Source organism: Pleurodeles waltl, chromosome 4_1 (genome assembly GCF_031143425.1).
Source record: "Pleurodeles waltl isolate 20211129_DDA chromosome 4_1, aPleWal1.hap1.20221129, whole genome shotgun sequence".
NCBI lineage: Eukaryota > Metazoa > Chordata > Amphibia > Caudata > Salamandridae > Pleurodeles > Pleurodeles waltl.
In genome coordinates, this window is record NC_090442.1 from 713666501 (window position 1) to 713685617 (window position 19117).

The 19117-nt window shown below is 44.2% G+C and overlaps 1 protein-coding gene across 1 annotated transcript in view; it reads right to left on the reverse strand.

The window, feature by feature from the left end:
- The window catches only part of NET1 (neuroepithelial cell transforming 1), a 302520-nt gene that overhangs the window by 117876 nt on the left and 165527 nt on the right, over window positions 1–19117 (reverse strand). The window contains exon 3 of the mRNA XM_069229301.1: window positions 7616–7675. Coding sequence (XP_069085402.1) covers window positions 7616–7675 — 60 coding nt within the window. The remainder of the gene's footprint in view (window positions 1–7615; window positions 7676–19117) is intronic.

Sequence of the window (19117 nt, forward strand, 5' to 3'; positions counted from 1 at the left end):
TGCAACTGGGAGGGCTGAGGAGGATTGAGGGGAAGAAAGGCCAGGCACAAATATTAAGAGCCAAGTGACAGTGTTAAGGATTTCTATGCTTTTCTAGTTTTGTGCATCATTAACGTGCAGAATGCGTTTTTACACTTGCTTATAAATGTATACATTGATATAGTACTGTTATCTTTGAAACAAATTCTCTATAATGAGTAGAAGTGTCTTTTTCTGACCATTGTTAACTATGCTTCAATTTAGGCTTAACCACCATCTTGTCCAAAATGAAAGTCACTCATGTCCTATTGTTTTCCAGCTGCATCACTGTCGTTTCTGCAGCAGGAAATCAAGGAGATTATTTTATTATTTCAATTAGAATTGTCCAGGTTGCTTTCAATGTACTTACCCCAGCTCAGTCACAAAACTGCAACTATTTCATCAAGATCGTCCTACTAGCTCACTGTGCCCTTTTCATTCACACTGTTTGCGTATATATTGCGCATCACCCAATGATATTAGCTTACCAGGGGCAGAATTTTCATGTAGTGGAAACTACATCACCTGCTTAGGTGTTCAGGCAATATGAAGTGTAATTTTACTGTCCTCTGATTTGCTGATACAATTATACAATTGCTCACAACACAGTGATTCTGCAGTTCTGTTAATTTCATATGTGAAAATTATGTATAAAACCCCTTACATTCCGGGGTGAGCAGAGAGGCTTTCCTGTTCTATTAAGGATACTGTCCATTTCTCTCCTGGTTTTGCTGCCCACTTGTGACTAACATTATTTTTACAATTTGCATCTCTCTGTATTGCCCTATTCATTGAGAACTTTTATGGCACTGACTGCATCGCCTTACTTTAGAATTTTGAAATTAAACCTTTTAACTATTCTGTTGATCTAAAACTCAGCTATTGAGTGGGCTAATTTATTTAATAGACTGTATTTCTGATATTCTGATGCACTGGGTGGTGTCTTAATGCGGGAGATCATTCCTTCATGATATTGAGGTTTAACACAGTCCCGGATAGTGTGAAATGTGGGCATTCTGATTGCAGTGAATTTTGGGGTGACTAAAATTTTGGGTTTCCTTCCGCCCACAATAGTATGCATGAAGAATGGTACTAGAGCACTGGGTATATTTAAGCAGGATAAGAAAGGAGGCGCTCCAAGAGGATATTTGGTTTTTATGTGTGGTAATTGGTTTCAGGAGTTTGTAGGCACTAGTCTCTTTGGCTAGAGGCTGCACTAAAGCTGAAAAGAGATCAATTCTCAAGAGAATATAGAGAGGATTTTAGAAAGAATGTGTTATGCCTTCAAGCCACAAGAACGCCACGCAGTGTGCTTTCCTACTGTGCTTTAAGTTCTTTTGTTCTAAATTCTTTGGTTATGCCTCGAAGGTGGAAATTCCTAGCTCGGTCAGTTGATCCTTGGCTGGCGAGGAAGAACTACTCTAGCTATGGTTGTGTTCTACAACAAATCTTAGTTTATACTTTCTTTGGACTCAATGGACTTTGTAGCAGGATTCTCACTGAATGGAATCTGTATGCCGACATGACTGAAAGCGAGACAAATCTTGTGTCGGTAACACTGCAGAATGAATAACATGTAAGTAAGTGCTTCAAGTGCCCTACCTAGTGGTAGTGCGTGTTACATAAAATACAACATGAGAGTATGGCCTGCCCCTCATATCCCTTAGCAGGAAATGTTAATGCCCTCTGATGCCCCACGGTGTACCTGTCAGGCCTATCTCCCTCATGCCAGCATCAGCTGTCCTGGTGCCTTCAGGCCCAGCCTTCGTTAGTAACTAAACATGCCTTTGAGTGCACTATTCTGCGTGGAGCAGGACTGCTGACCTTAAATGACAGGGAAAGGCGTCTCAGTATGTCTGAAACTAGTTGCCAAAGCAAAGTCCAAGGCAAAGATAGTAGAGGTGGGGATCTCTGTTAGAAAACCCCGATCCCGTCCGGCACTCTTGCCATGCTTTCTGGGTGTTACATAAGGGAGCCCTGGAGAGAAAAGCGCGAGTGGAAAGACTTTTGTGTGTGGCATAGCAGATTCCCAAGTGATGCCACAACTGAGCTACTACCTCTTTGTTACTACCTACCTCCAGAGAGCAGCCATTCCATCGCGCTCTGGAGCAGAATGTGGAACCGAAGGAGCAGCGTGCTCTGGGTGACCACCCATCATGGGCATAGTGGGGCTACTGCCACTCTGCCAGTTCAAGCAGAAGTAATATTCAGAGCTGTTCACATGCTCGTCAGAGGTGTGGAGGGAGAGGGAGCCACAAGGCGGACAGTAAAGGGAGCTGGCTGCTCAGGTAATCATCAATTAGTACAGGTACCATGAACAAGATCAACATGAATCTGGGTGCCAGTTGCCAGTCCATAAATTCAGACAACAGGAAATGTGAATAGATCTATTCAACAGCAAACTCGAGTCAGCATATCGACATTTTTACACGTGGTATGAGAACAGGATTACTCAAGTACTTCAAGAAAAAGTGTTTTTTATATAACGCTTTGCTACAAGAGGCTTCATATGGCTATTAGCAGGAGTTTACACCAACACAGTGACTAATCTTAGACTTCGACCTAAAGACAACAAAAGGATGGTGGAAACCACCGCCACGGTCTCCATCCTGATCACACCCAACCATGTCATAGCTGCAGGGACAGTAATCCACCAAGGTACCTTACTGCCTTAATGAACTTTTTTGAACTTGAACTGCTCATGCTAATAGCACTGATGAACAGGTTATTTACTTCAGTAATGCTCTTTTTAGAGCACATTCTATCTAAACACATATTCCTCACCTCAGAATACCCCCAAGGTGGATAGACTGGATATGGTGATTTTATGTTTGTAGCAGTGCTCCTGCGCGCTGCATGGTGGCACTGTGTGACTCCACTTTGACTCAATACCGCCCCAGAAGTGATGGAGTGGAGATGCATATAAGTGTCACCTCGCACACTGACGTTGTTTTTTCCCTTTCCGCATCCTCAGACACATCAGAGAACAATTGTTAGTAACTGTGTTCTGATCACTAGCTTGGGTTCTTTCTAGATGTTAAAAAGACACCACCCCACAGAACATGGAGGTGAGAGGGCAGAGAGGAATCTGCGGTTACAAAGATTGTTCCCCACAAAGATAGTTACCGAAGGTAAGTGACTTCTTTTTCTTTTAATAGATATATCTAATTGCAGATTATTCAACTTTGAACAGACACCAAAGCAGTATCGTCCCAAGGTGAAGGATCTTTCAAGTGGTCTAAGACCAAATCATCTTGCAGAACTGAGTGGACTGAGTGTCCTTCCCACACAACCTGGCTGTCAATGCAGTACTGCTTTGTGAATGTATGCAACGATAGCCATGTCGCAGTCTGTCAGATGTCAAGGACAGGCAACACCAACTGGTAGCGGCCGTGATCATGGTGGAATGAGCCCTTGGGCGTTCCAGGGGCTGCTTCTGGTACAGTGCACAGCAGATCTTCATGCACAGCACTATACACCTCCACAAAGTCCTCTTCTGCACAGCCTTTCCTCTTTTTTCTACAGAGAATCCCATAAAATGTTGATTACTCATTCAATAGTTCTTAGTGCGATCAACTTAAAAGCTTGAAGCCTTTTTTGAGTTTAACTGATGAAGCCTCTCCTCCTTTGAGGGGGAGCAAAACACCCAAGTGGTGTGAGGTGGGGGTGGGGAGGGGGTGGGGGGGGTTTCTGGCAACGAGGATCAACCCTACCATGCCAGGTGGCAGACAAAGTGGTTGCCTACCGGTGCTCAATCTCTACATATGGAGGTGTAAGCGGTGTAGGTTTGGGTGGAGGACTCTGATCTACTGCTGGGACAGGAGGCCCCACTGAAGCGGAATCCAGATTGGAGGACAGATGCCCATGCTAAGGCACGCCAGGTACGACAAGCTCCTGGCTCAAACTGGAGCCACCAGGATGACTTGTGCGGGTCGTTATTGATTTTCCTCAGATTTGAGGAAAGACCGCTAGCAGCAGGAAAGCGTACAGGAGTTCCTTGCTCCATTCCTGCCAGACTGCATCTACTAAGCAAGTGTTCTGATCCAAGGGACAAAAAGTTGACACTGCATGTTCTAGATAGTGCCAACTAGAAACATGGCCTGACAACCTAGCCACCTCCAGTAACGCTGAGGCTCCTGAAAAAGGACCCAGGACTCCATCCCACCCTGTTTGTTATAGTACCACATAGCGGTGATGCTGTGTTTTAGAACCTGCATGAGTCTCTTCTTAATGGATTGCAGGACGGCCCTTCTGCACAGAACAAATAACCTGCAGCTCCAGTAGGTTCCAGTGGAGCTTGCACTCCACTGGAAACCAGAGACCGCTGATCTCCAGCTCCTCCCAGGTGAACCTCCCCCCTCCTCAACCCAGCAAGAAGGATAGTTACCACTGTAGACAGTGAGTGCTCATCTCAGACATGGATGGTGTCAGAAAGGAGGTTTTGATGTTGGGCTTACTGGGATTTCGGGTTCCACTGAAGAACTTCAATGTGCCCCCTGACATAGTTAATAAGGAGGATGCATGAAGCATAGAGAGCAACAAGCCTAAGAGTCACCCAAACCGGCATACAGGATCAAGCCTATAACATCAAGATCATAGCCTGAGTGTCCTGAACTCCATCATGTCCAAAATTGCCCCAGTGAATGAAACTCTCTGTGAGGACCTTAGATAGGACTCTGGTTTGTTTATGATAAAATAAAACAATGTTAAATGTTTGCAGCAAGCCTGCCTTCAGCAGTCAGTCATCGATATACTGGAATACAGAACCCCTGATCTCTGAAGATGGGCAGCGACCACTGCAAACACTTTGGGAAAAACTGAGGAGCACTAGAGAAGTTGAAGGGGAGCACAATAAACTGAAAATGCTCCTAGCCCACTTTGAACCATAGGTAACACCAGTGGGACTGCAGGATAAGTATATGAAAATATGTCTTTCAAGTCTAATGACTTGATCCAGACTCCTGGTTCCACAGCAGATATGATCTGTGCCAATGTGTGTAGTTTGAATTTGTCTGTCGGATGTGATGGATCACCAAACCAGGACAAAGTACTGGACTGAGCCTCCTACTGGGTGGGCGTGCACCTGTAAGGCCAAACTAAAGTGGCTTGGTGGCTGTTGTAGAGGAAAAGATTGATGTATCTGCTCGCATGCACATTGTCTGCTGTGGCTACACCCACGGCCCCGAAAGAACTGGGCTGTCCGCTTCCTCACTGGCTGGGAAGACTGTCTCTGCCTATAAGCCAGCTCCTTGGAATAGGCTCTCAATTTTATGAACTGGTATGGGAATTACTTAGCATGGGTCAACACCCCTAAGGGATACAATATATCTCTGCTAAAGCGTTCCAAAGTGGAGTCTGCCTTCTTTCAAAAGAAGAGAGACTCAGAAGCCATGTACATTGCTGGAAAACCCTATGGGCCTCACCTAGAAATGCCTACAGATGACAACATTAGTGCCGACCATCGTGCTAAGGAAATCTGTGGTATCCAGCCCAGTATGGATAACTTACTTGACTGTGTCCTGCCCATCATGTATTGTCTGAGCTAAAGAGACTAAGGTCCTTTGGGACAGCCAGCAAGATCTTGCTAGCCATGTCCCGAAGGGAGCTTGTGTACTGACACAGCAGAGGGACTGCATTTTCTGAGCTGTAGTGCCAAGATGGCAAATGTTTGCAAAACATCAATCCTTTTTAATTGGCTGACAGGAGAACTGGTAACAAATGAGACAGGATTCACCTCATGGTCGAGGACTGTGCAATAAGTCTCTCTGGAGTGGGGTGCTTGATGAGAAAATCTGGGTCATCAGGTGCCTGTCTATGAATTCTGTCCTCCTGCCTATTCAGAAATGGGCAGGACCAATTAGCCACAAGAGTATCTGTGAGGACTTCATTAAACGGAAGCAAAGGCTCAGATGCTGCCAGCCCACACTGTAGTATTTCTATCCAAACATCAGTCTTAGCCTCAATGGAGGGCAACTACAATTCCAATATTTCAGCTGCACTCGAAACTACCACTATGGACAAGACACTTTATTCCTTTTGTGGCCCTGTAGTGAGTCAGGCGCTGCCTCAGGGGCGGTATCAAGACCAGAGGCATTTTGTAAATCAAAGTATACAGTTTTATTAGTGTAATGGAGGGGAGAAGCCAGCTTCCACTCTACCATCATCATCATCATCCTGGGTTGAAACTTGCTCTCGCACAGGGACAGGACTGGGGTGGGGTATCTTGGACACCCTGACTGTTTTCTTACAGTCCCAGTGACCCTAAACAAGCTCACATAGGTCTGGGGTCCATTCGTGATTCGCATTCCACTTTTGGAGTATATGGTTTGTGTTGGCCCTATACCTATGCTTGCCTATTGCAACCTATTGTAATTCTACACTGTTTGCATTACTTTTCTGACTCTTACTTACCTATTTGTGGTTTGTGTACATATAACTTGTGCATATTACTTACCTTCTTACTGAGGGTACTCACTGAGATACTTGTGGCACACCTTTATTTTTAGTAACTCTGTGTATTGTGTTTTCTTATGATATTGTGCATATGATATAAGTGGTATAGTAGGAGCTTTGCATGCCTCCTAGTTCAGCCTAAGCTGCTAGAAAAACCTCTATTCTACTAATAAGGGATAACTGGACCTGGCACAAGGTGTAAGTACCTTTGGTACCCACTACAAGCCAGGCCAGCCTCCTACACACATCAAACAGGCTCCCAAGGTTTCCCACTCCTAGCAATGTTGGGCGAATACCTGATAGTAGAGTTCTGTTGCATAAGATGCAGTATGCACATTTGAAAAGGCAGGGCTACTCCAGCCGGGAGCCAGTTAGTGTCCCATATAAAACATGTAAATAAATAAATAAAACTAGAATTTTTGGGCAGTCGGCCATTCGGCTAAGTATGGATACACAGGGATTTACAACCCACCTTCACACGGCCAACTGTATTATAGTTAACAACATTAGCAATCTCAGGGAAGAGGTCATTTAACACAGCAATTCATTACAGTAAACTGTTCGACTCTTCATTCTGAACCTTAATTACCAAATTTAAGCCAGTGCTACGGATAAGACCACAACAAGGCCTTTTGGAAAGGACATTAACTTATGACAATTGTGCATAGATAATATCCCCACAAATAATATCTACTCAAAGATATTACTCGACAAAATGATTCTGAAATATTAATGCAGTAATATCATGTATTATAGACACATGATTGTAAACGTAGTAATACATGGCTTAATACATTGTATATGGCTAACATATGCTAGAGGAACGGAGGGCATTGAAGCGTGTTTTTTTATTTATGTCCCTTGCCTACCCCATGCAGCTGCTCAGGTATTTCGGAGGGGTCAACTGAAAGGATCTAGAAAGTGGATCTCACCAGGAGGAGTAGGACAGTTTAACTTCTAGGTGCAGCTTAGGAAATTCGGAAATCAAGCTATAAACAGCCCTCAAAAGCCAATTCAGTGGCACGATGGTATTTTACCAAATTTCCATGAACATAAATATATATATACACCAGGTATTAATTCACTTACTACTAAACAGCAGTATGTCCTCTGGTTTAGTAAATTTTGAAATAGAGTTTGTTACCTTAATATCAAGGCTGCAGACACTGACCACATCTTCATCCTTGTCCCTGCGTTTTCTTTTCTGGGAGACGAAGAGAGAAAGCATTCATTACTTTAATGAAAACACAATACTAAGTTGTCAGAGAAGGTGCTAACAAACATCTAAAGCTATATTTAAAGTCACATTTTTCTGGCATCCGACCACTGCCCCTAAGTGACCACTGATGAAGCAAAGCAGTGCCTAAAACAAAAACGTTGACAGTATCTTGGGCTTGTCAAACTACAAATCTGCTTGACAGTTAACTATAATCATTGCTCGCCCACCAAAAAAAAAAAAGAAAAGAAAATAAGCTGCACCGTTACTCTCATAAAAGGGAAAATGTCTCCCTTCAGTTCATTACTATGATTTAAAACAACAAAAACCTCACCAGCACATAAAATCCAGCAATTTCAGCCAACAGGTTTGGCATGAGCAGGGATTATTCCGGGTGTTCCGTGGAGCATTTATCCTCACAGAAACTTTGCGATTTTGTGCTTCTGTAGTTTGATGCTTGGTACGAAGTTCTGTTTATTCGCTCTCATTCTACATGACCTGACCTCCTGATTGACGATTTTTACTAAGGTTTTGACTGGTCTTGTGAATACTACAAACCTGGGTCAGTGGGAGATGTGGGAGGCAAAGCCAACAGGTCTCGCCTTTACAAGAGCTGTTGGCTTTGGCAATGTGTTTTAGCCATGCTGTACGTCAGTGTGGCTGCTGTTCAGCATGGCTAAAAGTTAGTGGCGTGGAGTGTCGTAGAGTGGAGTGAAGTGTTGTAGGGGGAGTGGAGTAGGGAGGAGTAGAATGCTGTAGAGTTGAGTAGAGTTCAATGGCAGAGTTTTGTAGCATGGAGTGGCATGGAATAGGGTGGAGTGGATTGAGCTAGTGGGGTGAATGGGAATAGAGTTGGGTGGACTGGAGTAGAGTGGGGTGGATTGAAATGGGGCGAGGTGTATTGGAGTGGGTTGGTTATACTGGATTGAGGTGGGTGGATTGAACTCAAGTGATAGGACTAGGGTGGGGTGGATTGGATTGGGGTGAAGTGGAGTGGTTCGTTTTAGACTGGAGTAGGCTGGATCAAACTGGAGTGGATCGGAGTGGGGTGGAGTGGATAGGAGTGGGGTGGGGTGGAGTACAGTGGGGTGGATTGGAATGGAGTGGGTGGATTGGAGTGGGGTGAAGTAGGGCTGACTAGATTGAATTGGGTGGGGTGGATTGGATTCAGGTGGGTTGGACTGGAGTGAGGTGGGGTGGATCGGAGTGGGATGAATTGGACTGGAGTGGGGGTGGGTTGGATGGAGTAGGGTGGACTGAGTGGGGTGGATTTGATTGGTATATGTGGATAGGATTGGTGTGAGGTGGATTGGATCATGTGGGGTGAATCAGATTGTGTGGCTTGGGGTGGGTTGAATTAAGGTGGTTTGGAGTAGCATGGACTGGGGTAGATTGGACAGCAATGGGGTGGATTAAGGCTGTATTGGAGTGGGGTGGGTTAAGGTTTATTGCATTGGAGTGGGATGGACTGGAGTGGAGTGGACTGAACTGGGGTGGTGCAGATTGGCTTGGGGTAGAGAGGGGTAGTGGGGATGATTGGAGCAGGTAGATTGGAGTAGAGAAGCGTGGGGTGGGTTGGAACAGAGTGGGGTGGATTGGAGTGGGGTGGATTGGCGTAGGATAGATTGGACTGGACTGGGGTGAGGTGGGTTGGATTGGATTTGATTGGGATGTGGTAGGGTGGACTGGAGTGGGGGAATGCAATGAGGTGGGGTGGATTGGAGTGGGGCGAGTCGGATTGGAGTGCGGTGAATTGGATTGGAGTGCGGTGAATTGGATTGGAGTGCGGTGGATCGGACTGAGTGGGATGGATTAGGGTGGGGTATATTGGGATGGAGTGGAGTAATTGTACTAGAGTGGGATGGGTTAGACTGGTGTATAGTGTAGTGGACTGGATTGGTGTGGAGTGGATTGGATTGGAGTGGGGTGGGGTGGGGTGGACTAAGGCTGTGTGCAACGCATTGGTTTGGATTGGGGTGAATTAAGGTGAACTGGATTGGAGTGGGGAGGATTAAGGTGGATTGGAGTTAGGTGGACTGGAGTGAGGAGGGTCGATTGGAGTGGGGTGGGGTGGACTGGGTTAGATTGGATTGGGGTGGATTAGACTGAAGTGGGGTGGAGTGCATTGGAATGTGGTGTATTGGACTGGGATGGGTAGGATTGGAGTGGGGTGGGTTGGACTTGATTGGGGTGGATTAGTGTGGGGTGTATTGTGGTGGATTGGAGTGGGGTGAATTGGGATGGAGTGGGGTGAATTGGGATGGAGTGGGGTGGAATGGAGTGGGATGGAATGGACTGGAGTGGGGAAGATTCTTTTGGATTAGAGCGGGGAAGATTCTTTTGGATTAGAGCGGGGAAGATTCTTTTGGATTAGAGCGGGGAAGATTCTTTTGGATTAGAGCGGGGAAGATTCTTTTGGATTAGAGCGGGGAAGATTCTTTTGGATTAGAGCGGGGAAGATTCTTTTGGATTAGAGCGGGGAAGATTCTTTTGGATTAGAGCGGGGAAGATTCTTTTGGATTAGAGCGGGGAAGATTCTTTTGGATTAGAGCGGGGAAGATTCTTTTGGATTAGAGCGGGAAGATTCTTTTGGATTAATGTGGGAAGATTCTTTTGGATTAATGTGGGACAGATTCAAGTGGGGCTGATTGGTTTGGACTGGGGTGGGGCTGATTGGTTTGGACTGGGGTGGGGCTGATTGGTTTGGACTGGGGTGGGGCTGATTGGTTTGGACTGGGGTGGGACCGGAGCCGGGCCGACTGGTTTGGGACCGGAGCCGGGCCGACTGGTTTGGGACCGGAGCCGGGCCGACTGGTTTGGGACCGGAGCCGGGCCGACTGGTTTGGGACCGGAGCCGGGCCGACTGGTTTGGGACCGGAGCCGGGCCGACTGGTTTGGGACCGGAGCCGGGCCGACTGGTTTGGGACCGGAGCCGGGCCGACTGGTTTGGGACCGGAGCCGGGCCGACTGGTTTGGGACCGGAGCCGGGCCGACTGGTTTGGGACCGGAGCCGGGCCGACTGGTTTGGGACCGGAGCCGGGCCGACTGGTTTGGGACCGGAGCCGGGCCGACTGGTTTGGGACCGGAGCCGGGCCGACTGGTTTGGGGAAGATTGTTTGGATTGGAGAATGGCAGACTGGGTGAGGTAGATTATCATAGACTGGAGTGGGGCACTTTGTTTTGGATTAGAACGGGGCAGATTGCTTTGGATTGGAGTGGGCAGATTGCTTTGGACTAGAGTGGGGCAGATGGTTTTGGATTAGTGTGTGGTACACTGAGTGGGGCAGATTGCTTTGGATTGGAGTGGGACAGATAGTTTTGGATTGTAGTGGGACAGATTGGAGTGGGGCAGATTGTTCTGAACTGTAGTGGGGCAGATTCTTTTGGATTGTAGTGGGGCTGATTGTTTTGGGTTGTAGTTGGGCAGACTGCATTTTGGGCAGACTGTTTTGGACTGGAGTGAGCCAGATTATTTTGGAGTGTGGCAAATTAATCTGGATTGAAGTGTTGCAGATTGGAGTGGGGTGGGTTTAGGTAGGACGGAGTGGAGTAGATCGTGGTAATGTGTACTGGAATGGAGTGGAGTGGAGTGGACTGGAATGCAGGGGGCGGGATGGATTGGAGTGGGGTGCATTGTTTGGGATTGGAGTGGGGCAGGTTGTTTGGGATTGGAGTGGGGCAGGTTGTTTGGGATTGGAGTGGGGCAGATTGCTTTTGATTGGAGTGGGGCAGATTGCTTTTGATTGGAGCCACGCAGATGGTTTTTACTGGAGTGGGCAGACTGTTTTGGATTGGTGTGGGGCAGACTGGAGGGAAGCAGGTTGTTTCAAATTGGAAAGGGTCAGATTGTTTTGGAGTGGGGTGGGCAGATTTCGTTTGCATTGAGTGGGGCATTTGTTTTGGATGGGAGTGGGGCAGATTTGAGTGGGGCATATTGTTTTGGTTTGCAGTGGGGCAGACTGCTTTGGACTGGAGGGGGGCAGACCTGAGTGAGGCATATTATCATGGACTGGAGTGGGGCAGATTGTTTTGGATTAGAATGGGGCAGATTGTTTTGGATTGTAGTGTGAGAGATTGGAGGGGGCAGATTGTTTTGGATTGGAAAGTGGCAGATTGTACTGGAACAGATTGTAGTCGGTCAGATTTTTTTTAATTGTAGTGGGGCAGATGTTTTTGGATTGTAGTGAGGCAGATATTTTGGATTGTAATGGGGCAGACTGGAGTTGGGCGGATTGTTTTGGACTGGAGTGGGGCAGATTGAAGTGTGGCAGATTATTCTGGATTAGAGTGGTCAGACTGGAGTGTGGTGGGTTGGTGTGTGACAAAGTGAGGTGGATCAGGGTGAGGTGGACTGGAATGGAGTGGGGCAGTTTGGGGTGGGACAGATTGTTGTGGATTGCTATGTTGGAGTGGGGCATAAAATTATTTGGATTGAAGTGGGGCATATTATAGTGCGGTGGGTTGAGAGGATAGTAGTGTGGTGGATTGGGATGGAGTGAGGTGGATTGAAGTGTGGCAGATTGGACTGAAGTGGGGCAGATTGTTTTGGATTGGAGTGGGGCAGATTGTTTTGGATTGAAGTGGGGCAGATTGTTTTGGATTAGGGTGATGAATATTGTTGTCTGGGGTAATCAGACAAGCATAAATACACTTGCCGGAGCTAGAGTGTGCAGCATAATTTTGTATAGAAATTTCCAGCAAGGTGACATCTTATCTTGAATATAATGTATGCAGTCACATTTTGCTCTTCTTTTCTGTCCCTTAACCGAAACTGAGGGCTCAAGTATGTCCTTAATCTAGAGTCTCAAAGGAGAGGCAGTAGAAGAAGCGACTATTGATGATTTTACCTTCCAATCAGGGTTATTATGCAGATTATTGGGTCTGTCTCAGGACATTAAATCCGTAGTGACATTAGACTTAATTAGGTCATGAGAACTCTGTGAAGCCTAGTGCTAGATTGGAACAACACCTCAGAATCTGTCCCAGCCTTAGGTCGCAGAGTCACGTCAGAGCAAGCCACACTTGCTGCCACATTGCAGCACGGCATGGACATACATCACTTGGGCACCCTTGTGGAATCCCTGGCACCGACAGAGCAGCCTTGGTGGGCCACTGATGTGTGCTGCACATCTGAAATAACAAATCACTGGTTGGAAACTTTGAAAAAATGAGGTGCAGTCCATTCTTAACAGACAACGTGACAGCGCATCACACAAGGAGTCAAAAGGAATGTGATGCTGATGTTCAAAGAACTTCAAAACACTACGTGTGGGTGAATTAGCTACTTGAGTTGCAGCAACATAAGGTCTTCACCCAAGACACATGGGCGCCCTTACACATGTCCAAGGAACAGAAGTGACAAGGAAACCACGGCAGCAGTATAAAGCGCCAAGTTGCCATGAAAAACAGTGTGATACTTCCACAAGCATCAAAGTTCAGTCGAAACAGAAGGACACTTTGATTAGTGGTTTGTAGGCACAGGGGGCAGCAGAGCTATGCCGACCCAAACTTCCAACCGCGTCTGTTTTTGTGGTTGACAAACGTTTGCGGAGTCTAAAACGGCACAAAAACAGATAACACATACATCCTAAGTACGGAATTCCATATCTGGCTGCCATGTCGCAGGGATTCTGAATTTTTTGTTTGTTTATGCACACCTAAATAACACTGCCGAAAAGGAAACTTCAACCTCAAACACTAAACCCACCCCCCCCTCGCCCCCCCCTTCCCGAACAATCACACAGCAAGGGTGACCTATGGGTTTTCAGTTTCAAAACACATCAATTCATATAATCAATTCATATCCAATTGAAAGGCTTCACATGCCGCCTGATGTTATATAGGTGCACAAAATCACTTTTTACCTTTCAACACCTGTTTATAACACCAGAAAATAACACAGGCCATAATACTACTGTTTAGCCCCTCGTATGCTAAATGTTTACGATAAACAAATTACCACCGAAGATTGAGTAGCACCAGAGCTGATTTCCATTCCCTTGTAGTGATAAATGCATGGAAAACTGAAATATAGACCAAGATCAACTGCACATCGATACACTGACACCACGCATGTAGGAATGCTCATGTATGAACATTACCACGACTCACACTGATAGATTTATGTTTTATAAAACTGACATTCTTTGTAGCATTACCATGGTAGCAACATACTTGATAAGAGTGCAACTGACTGTTGCAATCCTCAACCTTTAGCCACATATAGATATCACTACAAAGGTGTGATCCCGCTGCTAGTAAAAGGTACCCTTACAATGCAATTTCGAGCACCAACTCGACCACGCAATTTGGAATCACTGCAAGTAAATAAATGAAATGTATGGCCTACTATATAATGTGATAATTCAGCATTTTGTTTGTAGGAGCAGTAGTGATGCTCTCCCACAAGAGTTCATCCGCTCGTGTATCCTTTATTGTATACAGCTAAGAAACCGGTCCTGATAAAGAGTTATAGCATTCAGGTCGCTGAAACACTAAGGCCCAGTTACTACACGGGGCCATAGAGTGAGACCCCCTTGCGTGTTTTGGCCTTGTGGGAAAGTGTGGAACAAATAAATCCGATAGAGTAGAAAACCACCCCTTTCATAAAGTTTTAACTAACGAGGGTTCTCCACCCCACACAGTACCACGTTTCTTCCCTACTACAAAACATACCAAACAGAGAGTCTGTTTACCAATAGGACAACCACAGGGTAATTCCCAGTGGTAGATTGGGAACCTGGTGTTCAAGCTACCATCCTAGATAGCGGAGGACCATCATCCTGTCTGGAACAATTATCTGTGTTGTAACACATTGGAGCTCCAATTTTGTAATGAGGAGGACCTCTGCAGGAGAGCAGAACCGGTGAATTTCAAAAGTAGCAAGTATGAGCTTCGAACACAAGCCAGAGTAACTATTATTTATTTATAAGAAGCCTATACCATAAATGGTGGTAAGGTTTGGCTGCTTGCATTATACTTCCAGCTCAGTTGCACATTAAAAAAAAAAAAAAAAAAAAATTCGCACAACATGCACAAACAAGTCACGTCGAATGTAATTTCAGTCATCCTTTTTTTTACCACAAATAATAACAAACATTTACAATACAATAGGTCTCGAATTTTCTTGAGTACAGCTATTGGCAATGTAACTTAATAACTGGACTTTTCTTGCCACATAAATTGGTCAACCCTGCCTCATACTTTCGTCTTTTCCTGCCATATACCTCTAGTGGTCCTGCACATAACTAAAGCACTGTCCAGGGGTGGGGAATTTAATAAAATATCTACTTGTCCATGGGACAGGTTGCTTCTTAAATCTACTTGTCCTGTAACAAAAGTCTACTTGTCCTGTAAAAAAATCTACTTGTCCCTTTGGTGCCATGTGGTGCAGCGACAAATTATGGCAGCAATCTCATTATGTAAGAGCTCTGATAGTACCCTCTCTGCTTATGACAGAGCTAGTGCTATGGTAAAGTTTGAATCATAGCAGTTTCAAGCCCTACTATATCAATTTCCTTATTTGGTCACCTTTCCGCAGATCTACATACTAGGGCTGGGGGAAGCAGTAAGTAATAGTTTCAGGGCTAGAAATCCTTTCGGTCTGTGCAAACCCACTAACTTGCACGTTTCAAGGATTTTCACCAGCTCTTCTCTAATCTTTTCCCATTCTGAGGAAGGTTGGAATATTACTCCTGACAAGGGCAGAAGCAGAGGTTCTTCCAGGGTTGGGAAAAAAGTGCTTGGAGGGAAAGTGAACTTGCAAATGGCCAATAAATTTTCGCATTAGCAAACCTACACATGCATATTTGCTTGTGCTAGAATACAATTCGCAAATATTATCGAGGAGTATGATTTCCTGTTCTTCTTCTGTAAATACTGTGATTCATGAAAGCCACTTTTACAAAGACATATACCATGGACGCACTTTTGTCACTTTTTTAAAGAATTAGGCCCTTAATTAGGTCTGGCGTTAACAAGGACATTTTGTTTTTATTACAATTCTTTTTTTTCTCTCTATCCATCTATCAGCTGGCTTTACTGTGAGTGATGGCATTCTGCGCTTTCACAAGGAGCATACTGGCACACAATGTAGTTTTGTTCTTTGCCAGGACCTACAGTGTGGCAATGTGTGGTTTTTGAGATCCAAAAAACTTTTTTTCTTTTTGCCAACATTTGTTACAATGGCGAGGGCCTGGCAGCTCCCACAACAATAACGTTTTACAAAAGCCATGTCAAAATAAGACACGCATTGACAAAATCAAATGACTGACAACCAATGTCAGATCGGTTGGCTTTGCCAGTGATTGTTTATTTTCATGTTTTATAATCTTGTTGAAAATGGTTACACTGATTTTCAATTATGAATATTTTTGGAATACTACCATGCACCAACACATTTTACTAAATGATGCTTCAATGAAATAGTGCCTACAATTTCACAGTAATTTAGCAAAACCTTTTTTTCTACTTGCATTTTTTTCTGAACATTTTATTTTGAAAGCAAATAATCATCAATCTTGCTGACAAGCTTCCGCAAACATTTGCATCGAATAAGAGAACATTCTGGGAACATTATACATAGCCTCGTATGGTTAAACCTTTGAAACGTGTGTACACTTTTTTTTTTTTTTTTTTTTACTGGAACCACACTGTCAGTAGTGCAGTGTGACCTTACAACGTTTATTTATAGTGCTCACCCTAACAATAAAGGCTTTGCATTAATGAACCATAAATACAAGTTTGAACAGCAATAACATATTGGGACAAACATTACCTCAACTGCAGACAGTTCCCTTCCCTGTAAACTGGCAGCCAAAGAGTTTATGCTGCAAGGGATTGGGCCTACTTTTCTCAAGGACAAAATAAACATGACAACTTATTGTCCTTGACCCCAATCCTGGTGGCTGGTCTACAGGAATTCCACACCCCTAACTTCTATTTACCTTATACTTCTATCTGCAGCAAAAAATGAAAATGTTGCAATTTAGCATACTTATTTAAATCTGCCATGCTAATTCCAATGGAATACTACTTTCACCACCCCCAAGCTGGCTGGCTAACACAATTTCCTGAAAAACAAAAAAAACAAAAAAAAGACAACAGCCACAGAGGGGAAATAAACTAGAAGGGTCACCCAAACATATCAAGAGTGTTTAAACAGTCATAGTTTAATAAGAATGTTAAGTTGGCCTGGACCAGGGTCATAATTGGAATAAGAAGAGATTATTAAAACATACACAATTATCATATAAACCTTTATCAGAAATATACTTTTGGCATTAGACTGTAATGCTCATAACAGCCTCCCCAGGGCACCATACCAAAAACATCATTTGTAAGTAACATGGTCATGTAACCATATTGATAGCACCTAGAGGGCATAACCCCATGACAAAAACAGGAGAAAGTAATGCAGTGTAACCATATACTTAGCCCATGTAAGGCATTTTTAGGGCTAGCAGGCCTACTGCAATGATATTACAAACAAGGCCTTTTAAACAAAATTTCTCACAGCTGTAAAACAAAAGTTCTAGCCATGAGAAAGCTTAAGAGACACTGAATGGTGGGAGGGGTTATTATTGTTGAGTCCCCAATAACCGAGTATGGGGACCCAGAGATAATATAGACAGAAAAAGCATTTTGAAGGTGGTCCCATTGTCCCAGGATCACCACAGGCTTATGCTCAAAAATGTTTTGTAAACGTAATGGCCTGCAAAGCATTATGGGGGAAGTTTCTGAGTCCCTCGAATATTATAGTATGTTGACTGCAATGCTCAGAACAGCCCCTAGAGGGTATTACAATAAAAATTGCATTTGGAAGAAACACGGCCATGTAACCATACAGTCAGCTCTTGGAGAGCTTAATCGCATGAAAAAACAGAATGAGAGAAAATAATGCAGTGTAATCATATATTTAGCCCCTCGAGGGCATAGTGCATTTCACATTTTCAAGGCTAGCAGGCCTATTGCAATGATCTCACAAACAAGACCCATAAAACATAACTTCTCTGAGCTGTAAAATAAAAGTTCCATCAATGAGAGAGCTCAAAAAGACAATGAATGGTGGTAGGGGTTATTATTTTGGAGTCCCCACTAACAGTGTGGAGATCCAGAGAAGATGTAGACAGAAAGAGCACATTGTGGTCAATGTTTTGAAGGTGGTCCCCCATTGTCCTAGGACAACCACAGTAATGAGCAAAAATGTTTTCTAAAAGTAATACCCTGCAAAGCATTAGAAAGGTGAGTTTCCAAAGTGCAATGTCTATTGTAGTATAGGCTCTCCCTTTGAGGATTTCTTTCTTAGTAAGGCATTTCCATTTTCAAGTGTTTAAAAGGGAGAAACACAAGAAGTGACTCTGATTTGGTAACTGTGAACAAGTTGATTGGCAATCGTGCAATAATCCATGTAAGAGGGGCCGTATGCAAGGTGTGACAAAAACAGCCTCAAGGCGGGACAAATGTAAAGCACTTACCAATGACATCAAGTGATTTTTGAAAGGCAAGCTCAGGAACGAATGAAAAAGATGGGCATGAATTAGGCGTGGTAAAAGCCCACAACACTTACAACAGGTCAAAGCGCTCACACACTCAATATAAAAAGGGCTTTATATCGCCCTCTGTGTGATGATTATTTGTGGCTGCATGTGAGTCCAAGTTTCTGCAGTTCATAAAGCTTTCTGTGGCGTTGCCTACTCTTTAGGTATGCGGTCTGATTTGGGAACAGAACTCTAGACTTGCATAATGGGAAAGGCCTAAGACAGCTTCAGGTGTCTTACCAGACTTGTGTTAAAAAAAATCATGCACAGAAAAATCACAGACAAATTCAGAAGTATACCTACAAAAATGGACTTCGAATCAACCCTCTTCATGTACTGATCTGTTGTTATGTTATTGACATTTTGCTTGAACGTATTACATAAACAGCATGGCATGAAGGGTCAGCCTCTTCAGCATTTGCTCTCTTGCACCGGGTGTGACAGTATCACACGTGCACATGGGTCTGAAAACGATAGCACTTCAGTGGCAGGGCTAGTGGGCCCTTACTTTGACAGTGCTTTTTGTTTTTGTATTCATGCTTGTGTGTTTCAACTATGTCTTCAGGTTACAGTAATTCTAAGCCAATAGTACATTTTCATTGTGCCAATAAGAATAATATTTCCCTGTCATACGCATTAAAACTAAAAAGGTCTTCCTATACTTATTCTCAGTGTGCTTGTCTGTTAGAAGCACCCACACTGTTCTATCAAAATTATGGGCAAATGTACGTTTTTTAAATGCAAACATTATATGAAATGCATATAATGATTGACAGTTACAAGTTTCCTTTTTTTCTGACTTTTATTTTTATGACAAATACTTGCAATAATTATTTTAAAAAAAAATCCATTGCACTAGCTTGCCCAGGCAAGATCTAGTTGCTTGATAATG